This window comes from Morchella sextelata (assembly GCF_020137385.1).
Source record: "Morchella sextelata strain SCLS chromosome Unknown scls_16, whole genome shotgun sequence".
In the NCBI taxonomy this organism is placed as follows: domain Eukaryota; kingdom Fungi; phylum Ascomycota; class Pezizomycetes; order Pezizales; family Morchellaceae; genus Morchella; species Morchella sextelata.
The window spans coordinates 319,991-332,253 of record NW_025408631.1 but is presented as its reverse complement, the minus strand read 5'-3'; the positions used below and the strand labels follow the sequence as shown (position 1 = coordinate 332,253).

The 12,263-nt window shown below is 48.4% G+C and overlaps 3 protein-coding genes across 3 annotated transcripts; 2 read left to right on the top strand and 1 right to left on the bottom strand.

Annotated features, from left to right (window-relative positions):
• Positions 1-2,814: 2,814 nt before the first annotated feature.
• On the bottom strand, positions 2,815-3,619 carry H6S33_003800 (uncharacterized protein; the record flags this gene model as incomplete). The annotated part of the gene is made up of 5 exons (XM_044835557.1): positions 2,815-2,829; positions 2,888-2,950; positions 3,004-3,072; positions 3,135-3,208; positions 3,373-3,619. 5 exons carry the CDS (start codon positions 3,617-3,619, stop codon positions 2,815-2,817), a joined length of 468 nt encoding a protein of 155 aa, XP_044691334.1.
• A 1,192-nt stretch (positions 3,620-4,811) lies between these two features.
• On the top strand, positions 4,812-6,324 carry H6S33_003799 (uncharacterized protein; the record flags this gene model as incomplete). The annotated part of the gene is made up of 2 exons (XM_044835555.1): positions 4,812-5,467; positions 5,607-6,324. The coding sequence occupies 2 exons, from the start codon at positions 4,812-4,814 to the stop codon at positions 6,322-6,324; spliced, it is 1,374 nt and encodes a 457-aa protein (XP_044691333.1).
• Positions 6,325-9,237: 2,913 nt separating this feature from the next.
• Positions 9,238-10,919, top strand: H6S33_003798 (uncharacterized protein; the record flags this gene model as incomplete). Its single annotated transcript, XM_044835554.1, has 2 exons — positions 9,238-9,390; positions 9,495-10,919. The coding sequence occupies 2 exons, from the start codon at positions 9,238-9,240 to the stop codon at positions 10,917-10,919; spliced, it is 1,578 nt and encodes a 525-aa protein (XP_044691332.1).
• Between the last annotated feature and the right edge of the window lie 1,344 nt (positions 10,920-12,263).

Genomic DNA, 12,263 nt, shown 5'->3' with positions numbered 1-12,263 from the left:
TGTCAGGATAGGATGATTTAAGCTTGACACGTTGTGAGAGTCGATGTCGAAAAAGATGAGCACTGGCGAGATGAATGAAGTGGAGAGAGATTCCAAGCGAAATTCGATAATGGGAAGAAGATTTATAGTGTGAGGGTAGATGGATGACAAAGTCGATTCGAAGCTCTATATTTTTTTTGTGTGCGTAAGTCTAATTAAAGACCCGGAGAAACAAGAGATGATGTCAGAGATGAAGAAGATGGGAAGAGAGTGGGATACGGCCAGATGAGTGAAGAAGACAGCGTTAGCAAACGAGATGGTGATGGTAGCGACGGGAAACAGCACTCCTTCAAGAGCGTGTTGTTTCCCAATGTACCACTTCGTTTGGCTAGATTAGAAGTGTGTTGTTCTGGATGGGGATTTCTAGAATTTCCAAACTCAAGCGAGTGACGAGCTGTGGATACATAGAAAAGTTGGATTCTGGTGGCTGGTAAAATATTGCAGCCACGTGTGGCTGAGAACAACATCTAATAATCTTCGTCAAACCACAATTTACTCGACAGCATATGATAGAGGAAGGGATTAGATTTTTGTAGATAGTTAGTTACACGTAGATAGTGCTAAGTCATCCCGGAATCTTCAGCCCCCTTTCTGGCTTTCCAAGGCCTTCAGTGGTAATAAAAGCAGATATTGATATTCGTTACTTAATTATTTAAAACCCCAAACTGGGAGTAGATTAATTCGCCACGATACTAAGTACACACTTAAAAACACTAGTGATATATGTAGTAAGAATACATCTATTTCCTTCCGGATTCTGCTTTAATCTGGTACCCTCTGCTAATTTCGTACTGTGCTGTTGTACCACACACGATACCAAAATGTGTTTATAGAGAATTGGAAAAAAAGAACATAATAATTCAAGGAGGCTAGTAATTTTCAATAGAAAACTACAGGACGAAAAAACGGGGTGAAATCAGTACGGAATTTAGTGAATAATGTGGAATTAAACCGGCATTGCAAAAAGAATACCGTAGTGATGCCGTATTCTTGGAATACGAATCCGTACCCTTCTCCGGTAAGGCGGATGTGCGGGGAAACTGGTTTCCATTAGCAATAACGGGAATGGTGAGAGGTCTATAAGAATTGTCTCCGCCAAAATCCACAACAACTGCACAATAGTCTATTTCTAATAATTCTAGCCGTACTAGCAACCACCGAAGTATTTAGTCGGGGTCAGGGTCACTAGAATGGCACTCGTTCCCTTCAGTCACGAATAAGCGACATGTCCGAAAAAAATAAGCGACGAAGCCGTTGTCGCCGCTTTTTAGCCGTGACATCATCCCGCATTTGACGAACGTTTCGACCCCCACCCATCTCCTTTCTGTGAGGAGAGGACGTTTCGCCCAATCCGCTCAGCAGCTGCACGAGACTTCCCCACATTTTTGCTTTTCAAAACAAGCTGAACTTCATAGAGATGAACCAACCCACCAGAGAAAAATACGGAATTCGCGCTGCTGTGATGGCTGAACGAGACTCACGCTGAGTGGTTGTTGGTTTACTTACCCCTCTTGATACCTATCCCTAGAGCACACACTCGCCTATGCCTCTTTCCCCACGTGGGTTTAGGGATTCCTTTGTGCCGTGCCGACTGGTTCTCTGAACCTCTCCTTCACCAATTCTGGCATCGTGTAGAGAACACTTTGAACACTTTGTTTTGCGAGTTGGTAACAAGTCGTAGTCAGCAATCTTTCTGAGTACGAGTACGTATCCGAATAAACCCGGCGAGTCTCTCAAGTCTCTTTCCTGTGTCCTCTACCTGGAAAGGTCAAGTACCCCACTCTGCAACTCTACTATATCGTGCATATGGTATCTCAAACAGATTATCATAACCCAGATGGTAAGTTATCGGTGTCAGAATAGGAAGGGGTATAGTATGATTACAAAGACTGGAATGGTCCCCCCACGTTCCTCATAAGGTTTCCAATATGGCAAGACCGTTTACTCTTACCGGGGAGTGTTGAAAGAACCAACAGACACTGTTCAGATATTTCGGGAACACGTGCGAGAAAGCCCGATCGATATGTGTGAACAAGCCTAGGAACGTTTCTTTTTCCCCTCCTCCTTAAGGGGTTGATGCTTTTTTTTTTTTTCTTTCGACAGCCCTCGATCTTTGGGACGGTTCTGTCTCGCGCTGCGTCGGTAGAAACAAGAAAAAAAAAGCTCTGATCTGCAGGAGTGCGCCGTATGTACGAGTACATGTAAAAAGAACGAGTTGTATGTGTAGACTGTCTGTCATCGCCTGAGTAGGAAGCAGAGGGTCCGTCCGAGAAGCAAGCAAAATGTTTGCGGCAGATGACTTTCAAATCGAACTTCCAATCGCTGCCTGTTGCATGGTCTATTCTTCCGCTTCCATATGATTATTTCACTCTATCTCTCTGCTTCTCACTTTCTTTTTCACCGCTCGAGCTCCAATACGCTACCACCAGCGCAGCTATTCATGAAAACTGCCCGAGAATGAAGAGAGACGGGGGAGCATCGGAGGGAGAGAAAAAAAAACTAAAATTAAGGCATCGCGTCAGCAATCCCCGTCATTCCGCATTGCGAGACGACCCGCGGCCGTTCGCATCGACTAGAGTAGAGAATCGCGGCAGACCGGAATCCACGGAGAAGAGGATCGTCGGTCTTTTTGACGCCCTGTAAGTAGGTACATCTAGCTACCGCCTTAATCGCGTACCACGAGCCTGAGGATTGGGTAGTTATAGGGTACATATCGGGGTAGTAGGGTACTTTACTATCCTGCAGAGCGTAAGAACGTCTGAGAAGAAGGGCCTTTCATATCAGGCAGACCTGTGCCTAAGTCGTCAACCCTGAGCTTCTGCTGCGTGCCGGACCATTTATTGCCTACAGACGGCGTGGGGGGACAAGATTGAGCCCGATTTTTTTCTCTCGCTTCGTTGACCGGTACCATCTAAGGATACCGTTAAATAGGTCTAGTACCAGGGGAGGAATGGCGGGTGGTACATTGAATCGCTGCGATAAGTCCATGTGTGTACATGTACAGTCAGTGCAGCCGGGATAATAATAACCTTTCTGCGCAAGTGAGTTTTGTTGCTGCTGATTATGATTATGATTATGTTGATTATGATGCTTACTCTATGATGATATTGGGTTAAAGATTCGGTTCCAGTGGCTGTTGCTGTCCGTCCGTCCATCCACAAGGAGATTACTATTTCTTTTTTTTTAATAAATTTTTTGGATATCAATTCTGCTATATCTAGAGTATGTGCAGGGGGAGAGAGAGAGCATCAGGCAGCGGCACGACATCGTGAAGTTTCGAGACAACAGAACCAAATATGAAAAATATCCCAAAAAGCAAAGGTCATGTCTCACTGTGTCCACTGAGTGGCGTTGCACTTTTTGTGGGAACCAGTGTGAAACGGTACATCGAATCGCCATTGATAGGCGGGCAGTAATTTGGGGACAGAGGGGACAATTTGGAACGGTCTCTCTCCGGGTATATCCCACGCAGTTTGGAAGTTGCAGCCACGCTGCTCTCGCCTGAAGGAGAAATCCCCGCTGCCGTTACAGAACTGACAGAAGCAGGTGTACTTGGAGGAGTAGAGCACATAGAGTACATGGTGTATGATAGGTACAGTACCGTATAGGGTGCGTAAGTTAGGTGGGTGGGTGAGAGTAGTTGACAATAGACTGAGATCTGCCCAGAGCCCAGAGATCACAGCGCTCGTCTATCCTGCATGGTGGCATCCCCGGCGGGACCGCCCACAGCCCACAACCACCCCCCCCCCCCCTCTCCCAAAAAAGGGAAAGGAAAAAAAAAAAAACTAAAGAATCCTAGCTAGGAGCAGTCGGTACTCTACTCACTAAGGTACTCTACTGTGTAAGTCTAGTCGCTGTCAAGCAGTAGTAGAGTAGATGCAGTTACCCCTCCACATCGTCCTCCTACATACAATACGACAGCAAGACCGCTTTCAACGCACATCACATCCACATCCAACAACCTTTTTTCCCACCAACATTACTCTAACCCAGCCCACCACTTCTCTGCGATCCCAAACTGTCGGCTCTTCTCGTGTACTACCCTGGACAACCAGCAGCTGGGTTTGAAAGGCGAACTGTACCCGCTCTCGTCCTTTCGGAAGTGTATACCATACTCTACATACCTCAACGGTACCTACAACAGGATAAGCTACATCCATCCCACCCCACCCAATCCTAACTTACCTAGGATATTCTGCTACTTGCCTAGCATTCATACTACTACACCTACATACATAAGGGCCCGTCCCTCCCGTCGCCTCTTCAAAAGGAGTTGATCTTAGAAATAGTAATTCCGTTGGTTAGTCTCCTTTAAGATTATTTATTGTTTCTACCTACCCTCTCTGCCCAGTTACCTGCACCATTGTCCTATTTCAACAGTTCTGCAATTTAGAAATCTTGTTTTCCCAAGAATTTGTTTTGTTCTCTTTCGTCATACTACATCTTCACGAACCCCAAGCTAAACATTCTTCTGTTGTTTTCTACTGTTTCATTTAGCCCCCAGAGATCACATCTAAATCTCCTCTCAGAAAGAAAATAAGCAATCATAAAAGCACAAGAGAGAAAGAAGGGACTATAAAGTTGGCGGATAAAGCTTCATGACCTACATGAGTGCTCAAATCCAATTTCTTGTTAGTAACCCACATTCAATCCCCACTCCCAAATCTCCTATATCTTCTTCTACTTCCTCTACTTCTTCAATTTCCTCCTCCTCCTCTTTCTCCTCCACCACCTCAATATCTTCAGCAACTTCAACCATCGGCGGTATTTCAATGGCAGGATCAAGCCGGTCATACGCATCAAGCTCTGCCTCTGATGGCACTGCATCACCTTCAGGCTCAACGAGGTCTCGAAGTACCTCTTCAATCTCTGCCTACTCCTCCGCCGAGTCCCTCGATATACCCATTGGCGCCTACTGTCGTGACGGGAAGATTAACAGTGAACCGTATGGCGGCGGTGTCTACACAAGCTTACACACAACTGTGAAAATACTGCAGGAGTGCCGACTATGTCTCATTCACATACCGCTTCCCCTCTACCCCCACTTCGTTCAAGCGATCCTATCATTGATCCTCCCGCTATCACCAGTATCACCGGATGGTGAGGGAAGGGACGGTAATGACTCGGAGCCCGAGGACGACGACGACGACGAGAGCGTGGTGCCCGACTATCCTTCACCCAACAGACCTTCATCATCAATAAAAGACTTTGTCAACATCTCAGTCACCCCTGTCGAGTGCTCTGTCGTGTGTTCCCGGGAAAGCGTTGAGAAATGGTTCGCGCCGATCATCAGGACTCTCGAGAGTAGCCATAGAGGCGACGTTATGATTGCCTCAGAGGAGTTTATGGCAATTCAGGTGGACGGAGAGGGACTGGATGCGGGGCAGCGGGTCCTCGATTTGACGAGCCCGCTTGCATTAGCTGGAGTGTAAGTTCTACTCCTTACACATTTTTACAGATTCACAGCGCAGCGCACGGTTGTCGGAGAGTGGGCATGCTCAGGGATTGAATGACTCATACTACATACACATCAGATGAACTCAATTCTGACATGATATTATCTACAGATCAATCTTCTTCATTACAACCTACTTCAGCGACTACATCCTTGTGCCCTCTACTGCGCGCAGCCATGTCACAAAGGCTCTCCAGCGCCGTGGCTTCGTCTTTGAAAAGCACACTGAAGCCTTCGTTACACCCCATCACCGGAGCACCTCAACCTCCTCCAACCTAACAATTCAACCTCCCTCACCTCCGCCCACTACCACCCTATCTGACCTTCAAACTCGCACCTTTGATGCCCTCCGAAAACAGAACGTCACACCTGTAGTCAACAAAAGCACAAGGCTCGTTCTCTGCGCCGCCCGTCGCTCATTTAGTAAAGGCCGCGGAGGAGGTGACGACAGAGGGCTATATCTTGGTCTCGTAAAGTGTTTGATCAGCCGGCCGCAATTCCTCTCCGTAACGTTGACAGATGCGGAGCCGGCATCGCTGCTATTGCAGAAGGAGATGTTAAGCATGTTTGGGAATGATGATGTCTTACTAGGGTCAAAGGAGGATGTGTTGATCCCAATTGTGCTAGACCTGAGAGGGCTGCCGGTGGATTCAACCGGTATCGTATGTGGTGTAGCTGGAAAGCTGGTCGGTGGGACATCAGGAACCTACTTCGATAAGAACGAGGCCGTCGAAATGAGTTATCTGAGTACCGCAAGAGCGGGTACTGTCATTGTTGCTGAAGAGGACCTTTCGAGAGCTGTTGAGGCATTGGGGTTGTCGCTATCTTGATCTAATCCACCTAACCATATACTGGTATCACAGACAGCATATACTCAACAAAAAAAAAGTTTCAGTTTTGCATTCGTTCTGGACTACAAAAGAGTTACATTTCGGGGGCGGCGGAGTCGTTTTTTTCTTTTATTATACCTTTTTTCTCTTTTCTACTAGTATTACTTTTTTATTGTGTTTTATTTACTTGATGGGAATGGAGAATCTAGAAAAATTGGGTGGGCGGCTAGCTTTGTTTTTTATTGCAGGTGTCATTTTTTTATTTTTATTTTACTCCATTTTATTGCGGAAAAGTGGGTTTTTTCTTTCTCTCTACTCTACGTTTTAACTTGAGGCAATGAAGGAGGGATGGTTGGGGAAGGACGACATGGCAGGAAAGGACACGATGGGTGGGATGGGACAGATGGATGGCTGGGGCTGGAGGACAACATCAGATTTTTTTTTCACGATCGAGTGGGTTTCCTTTGTTCAATGAGAGGACTCTTTGGAGCACATGACACGGTGTTTTTGGTTACATGACCTTTTTTTTCTCTCTCTATTTATCTGTTATAGTTTCAGTTTCATAGTAGCTAGGATAATGTTGGGATAGGAGGCCCTTCCTTCACATTTCCTTGTTTGACGCTTTCTTATTTTTCTCCTCTTGGGATCTGAGGGAGGTGGGGCGGTGTGATACTGCAGCTTTGAAGGCCAAAGAGGATTTGGGGGGGGTCTGCGGAGATAATGCAATCATCTGTTCTGTTTAGCAATTGCAATTGCCTGCCTGCCTTCGAAGCAAGAGTACATTTCGTTATTCGCAATTCTCACGAGCAAAGGCGGAACCACGGTGCGGGAATGACGAGCACGTACGTTATATTAAGGATGTTATTATTGTGCCTACCCTGGTTTACACGAGGCAGGTAGGCATGTAAGGTAAGGTAAGGTAGGCAGGCAAGGACAAGGACAGGACAGAAAGATAGGACAGACAGCTTACAGCTACAGTGGCTCGAGCACCCTATCTATCTACTCTATCTGTCGATATTTTTTTTTTCCCACGATCACGAGCATGGCATGAAAGTGAGTAGAGCATAGAGACTAAGGATAGAGGAGCCACCGCATAGCAAGCACATGATTTTATGCTCTAGAGTAACAAACTATTTGTGCTCTTCTACTCAGTCCCCTTTGCACGCGCACACACGGCAACAATTAACTCTGGAAAAGAGCAGCAGTTAGACGCGCGTATCATACTGTATGTACCTGCTCTACCTAGCTCTGGGAACTCTAGAGTAGGTAGAGTACTTTACGTACAAAACTCTAGTTTCTCTGACTTGCACCTGCCTGCTGCTGCCACTTGCTGTAGGTACATACCGCATATGCCTAGAATAGAGCAGAACACATGCCAGAGTATTTGCATGCTCTAATCTATGAAACCACCCTGCTGCTATGCCTCTAGCTATGAAGCACTGCAAGCAAGCACTGCACGCAAGCAAGCAATGTGTTGTTAATTCCTTTTTCCGTGCAGACCTGCAGAACGGCGGCGGTGGTGGGCGGGGAGGAAGGAAGGAAGGGGAAAGCTAGAGTAGCTTGACGATGATGATGAAGCAGAAGAACAGCAGAACATAGCAGCAGCCAGCAGAGGTAGAGTAGAGTATGATGATGGGGCCAGGTCAGGAAATGTCTCGATGGAAGATTAAATGCACAGGATCGGAGCGTTGAATCGGTTATTAGGATCTCCAGCTGTCGGCGGAGACGAAGAGAGCAGCCGTATGCGTGGGGATGTTATAGTTGCGACCCTGGTTATAGCGGAGGCAAGCTCATTCGACAATGCCTGGTGGGAGATAGTCTACTTTTACACACGATGGGTTTGGAAAAAGCAAAGGGAGGCCCTTCCTTGCCTAGGTCGGGGACGGGAGGGAGTGGAGGGAGTGGATGGATGGATGGATGGATGGATGGATGCGTATTTCTAGTGTTATGGGTACATAGGGAAAGGGTCCATTTCAGGATGCTTAGTATCGTGATTGGATGGAGGGCAGCATCAGGGTCAGGGTCCGCACCCGGAGAGCCCCGGTATCGAGTGTGGGAAACAACCACGGGCATGAGAGAGAGACAAGAGGACAAGAGAGAGAGCAACGAGAGGTGTTACTGAATGCTTGGCATGCCCTAGGCAATCGCTAAATTTTCAGTGAGCTTCATCGAGAAGTGTAGGAGGGATTAATAAGACTTACTTACGTACATACATGATACATCGACAGAAATACGTCAAACCACGAGCAGCAGCCTTATGGAAATGGAGTGGGGACTCAAGTGCCTATGAGAGTTGCTGAACAGAATTAAAGAACAGATCACACTGGTATCAAAGCGTAGTATCGCCCTGTCAATCAATCAGTCAACCTCAACGACAGAACAACGAACCATCCATCCATCCATCCATCCATCCATCATCCATCACCAGAACTCACTCACCACAGAAACAGGTCCAGTTACGAGTAATCTCTCTCTCTCTCTCTCTCTCTCTGTCTCTCTCTCTCCCCTCTCTCGCTCTCCCCTCTCTCGCTCTCACTAGGCACCCCTACATACCATACTTCATACCATACCTCTTTCTGAGGCATACGCCTACTAGGCTCTCTACATACCATACCGGACTTTTCGCTTCATCGCCTCCAGGTCACGTCACGTCGCCTCATAGGTAGCCGACAAATCTCAACAACCCACACCATTACATACAACCCCCCAAATCAGTATCCACCACCCCCTCCACAAACGTTGGACCAAGAAATTTCATAATCATCACACAGATCATCCACGTCGACTTGCTTGTCCTCCTCTGTCACGACCCCTCACCAAAAAAAAAACACACCCCGACCCCCGACCCCCGACCCCTCAAGGACCTCAATCTCGGCCTTCCCCCACACTCTCTCAACCCCCCTCTTTCCTGCGATGGCTGCCGCTGTCGCTGTTTCAATCGCCCGCGCTTCTTTCCGCGGTGGTCTCCTTCGTCCAGACCCCACAGCCGTGCCTCTAGATGAGATCACCCTCTTCCACACCCTGCTAAACAAGGCTCTCACCATCTGCTCCCCATCAAACATCCAGGTTGATACACACAAGCACCTACTACCCTAACCCCCCTCTCTTCGCTTCGGGGTGGTTTTTTTTCTGTCATATCAAGACTAACCGGGTCATCACTCTTCCTCAAGAACTGTAAACGATGGATTCTACGCTACGTGACGTCGCGAGCTAGGGTCGTCCTGCTCGGGAAGTACTTGGTCGCCCTCTCACCATCACTCACCAAGCCTCCTTCAGGACCGAGTCCGAGCCCGAGGAGACAGAGGCTGCATATGCTGTACCTTGTCAACGATATACTACATCATACGACTCGCAATGAGCCGTCCCCAACATTTCCGGAGGAGATTAAAAGTTTTCTCAAAGACCTCTTCACCGCAGCGATCGCCCCTGGAGCCGTAAAGCAACTTGCCAAGGTGGAGCGACTCCTCAACCTATGGAAAACCCAGTCGTACTACCCCGCGCCATTCACGGCCGAGCTTCTCACTGCCGTTCGCGACGCAGCAGCAGGGAACAAGTCCTTGTCCTCTCCACGCGAGAAACCAGCGACAGAGCGCCCACTGCTCCTTCCGCCGTTTCATGGAGACCCGTCGCTTCCCTTTTACGATCTTCCGGCAGCTAACATCCTCCCGCACCTCAAACCTAATGCGCCAACCCCCATAAACCCGCGCCTCGTCAAGCCGATCCAGTTTTCGACCCTCACCCCAAGTGGACCCCTTGCGACAGCAGTCAAGGACTTCCTTGCCTCTGTTGAAGGGATATTTTCCGGCGCGGATATTGGCGCTGGGGATCCAGATGCAGTGGGCGGGTTATTTGGCAGCGCCGGGGAGGGTGAAGGCTACTACGGGTGGAGTCGCAGCTTCTGCGAAAACATGAGAATGAAGAAGCGCGCGGCAGCGGAGGGCAAGAGTAGCCGGTCAGAGGGCAGGGCTAGCAGGAGTCGCAGACGAGGAAGCTACTCTGATAGCGAGCACAGCGGCTCATACTCGCGATCTCGTTCTCGATCGCGATCGCGATCAGGTGGCCGAAGGAGGTATCGCGAGTCGAGAAGTAGATCTCCCTCATCGCGCTCCCGCAGCCGGTCCCCGGCGCGTCCCTCATTTGGGCAATCGCAGCCGCCCCTACACGGCATCCCTCCCCCTCCACCACAGCCGCATCTTAATTACCCACCCGAACTCGCCCAGCAACAACATTACCCACCTCCGCAGGGCTACCCTCACCCTCCCCCACCCCCTCCTATGCCGCAAATGCCGTACGGATACCCCCAGGGACAGTTTTGGCCGCCCCCGCCTCCGCCGCCACCAGGTTTCCAGCAGATGATGCACCAGCAATTTCAACAGGGGTACGGATATCCGTGGCCTCAGCAGCAGCAGCAGCAAGGGTTCCCGCCGTTCCCTCCTCCTCAACCACCGGTACAGCAGCAGCAGCAGCAGCACGTCCAGACTGATGGGGAGCAACAGCAGCAGGGGCAGCATCAGCAAAGCGGACAGGGGGGATATGAGGATTATAGGAGCGTTAAGGGAAGGGAGATAGGGACGCGGAGAGGGTGGAAAACCTGATGTGAACATGCGCACCACGTGCAGGGCGGGAGTGCGTGGAGAGCAGCAGCAGGTACGGGTATGGGAGTTGAGGCTGGTTGGGAACTTGCCTGCCTACTACCTGTCTGTCTTGTTTGCCCGGTCGTGGACGGGAATCTCCCCATCGCAAACCGGCAGACGAGACAGTGGGGTAAAGGTGGGAGAATTTAAAAAAAAATAAAATAAAAAAAGAGAAACGGGAGCAGACATTGATGCGCTCGGTAATTACTTATCACTTTTTTTTTTTTTGTCTATCTCTGTTTCGGTATATCTCTGTGTGTGGGTTGTGTGTCGTTTTTTTGATATGCTTGTTTGTATGCGCCATTCCATTTAATTATTCTCCTCTCTTTTATCAGTGTACTGTACTCTATCTACTCCTCAGCTGCAGGTTAACTAAAAAAAAAAAAAAAAAGAAATCTGTCGGATTGTTTTTTTATCTTTTTTTGTTTTCTATCGTTGTTTGCTACCTCTCTCCACATATCTACAGTACCTACAGGGATCAGAATTCAAGTCCATTGTTTTGACGATCTGCGCATGCTCGCCTTGTCCGTCCGTCGCTGCTACCTTTTCGTTCGCTTGCAGACATCCTTTTCGTTTCTTTTTCGCCCCGTCACTTTTGTGGTAGAGCAGAGAGAGACAGATAGGGATCTATCTGCCTTCCTTCCTGTCTATCTACTCGCCCTACCCTATTCCCGGGGGCGGGGTAAATGAAAAAACGAAAAAAAAAAAGGTGTTGCCATTAACAAAAGTGAAAGTGTAAATAAAACCCAAATTGCAAAACACCATGGAATATCATCGTGATCATCCCGCTCGCTGGCGGTGAAGAGTAAGAGTAATATCCTGAAACCCGCCCGCCGTGCGCGTGTACGATAGCAATGATATCATACCTACATACCTCCAACCTCCACGTTTTGCGATTTTACCCGTGACTGACTGGCCGTTTAAGGGGCCGGGCTGGGCTGGGCTGGGATCGCAGGGTGGAAAAAAGGTAGAGCTACATAGAGGGTAGAGGAGAGTAGGTAGGGCGGTGGCGAATCTTTGCTTTTGCTTTTGCTATTGCTTTTTGGGGAGGCTCATCTAATCTTAAATTCTTTTTTTTTTTTCCCCTTCCGATATTAGGATGTGCTCCTACATAGTGAAATCCTCGAGTAGTATGGTGGGTATGATATCATTGCACATTATTGGGGGGTATGTAGACTCGTAGAGAGAGCGTTCGTCGTCGTCGGTCGGATATATCACATCCATCTCGCTGTCAGACTAACCTGGGTAAAACCGAAAAAAAAAAAAAAAGAAAAGGCAGAAAGAAAGAAAGCAAAGAAGAAAAAG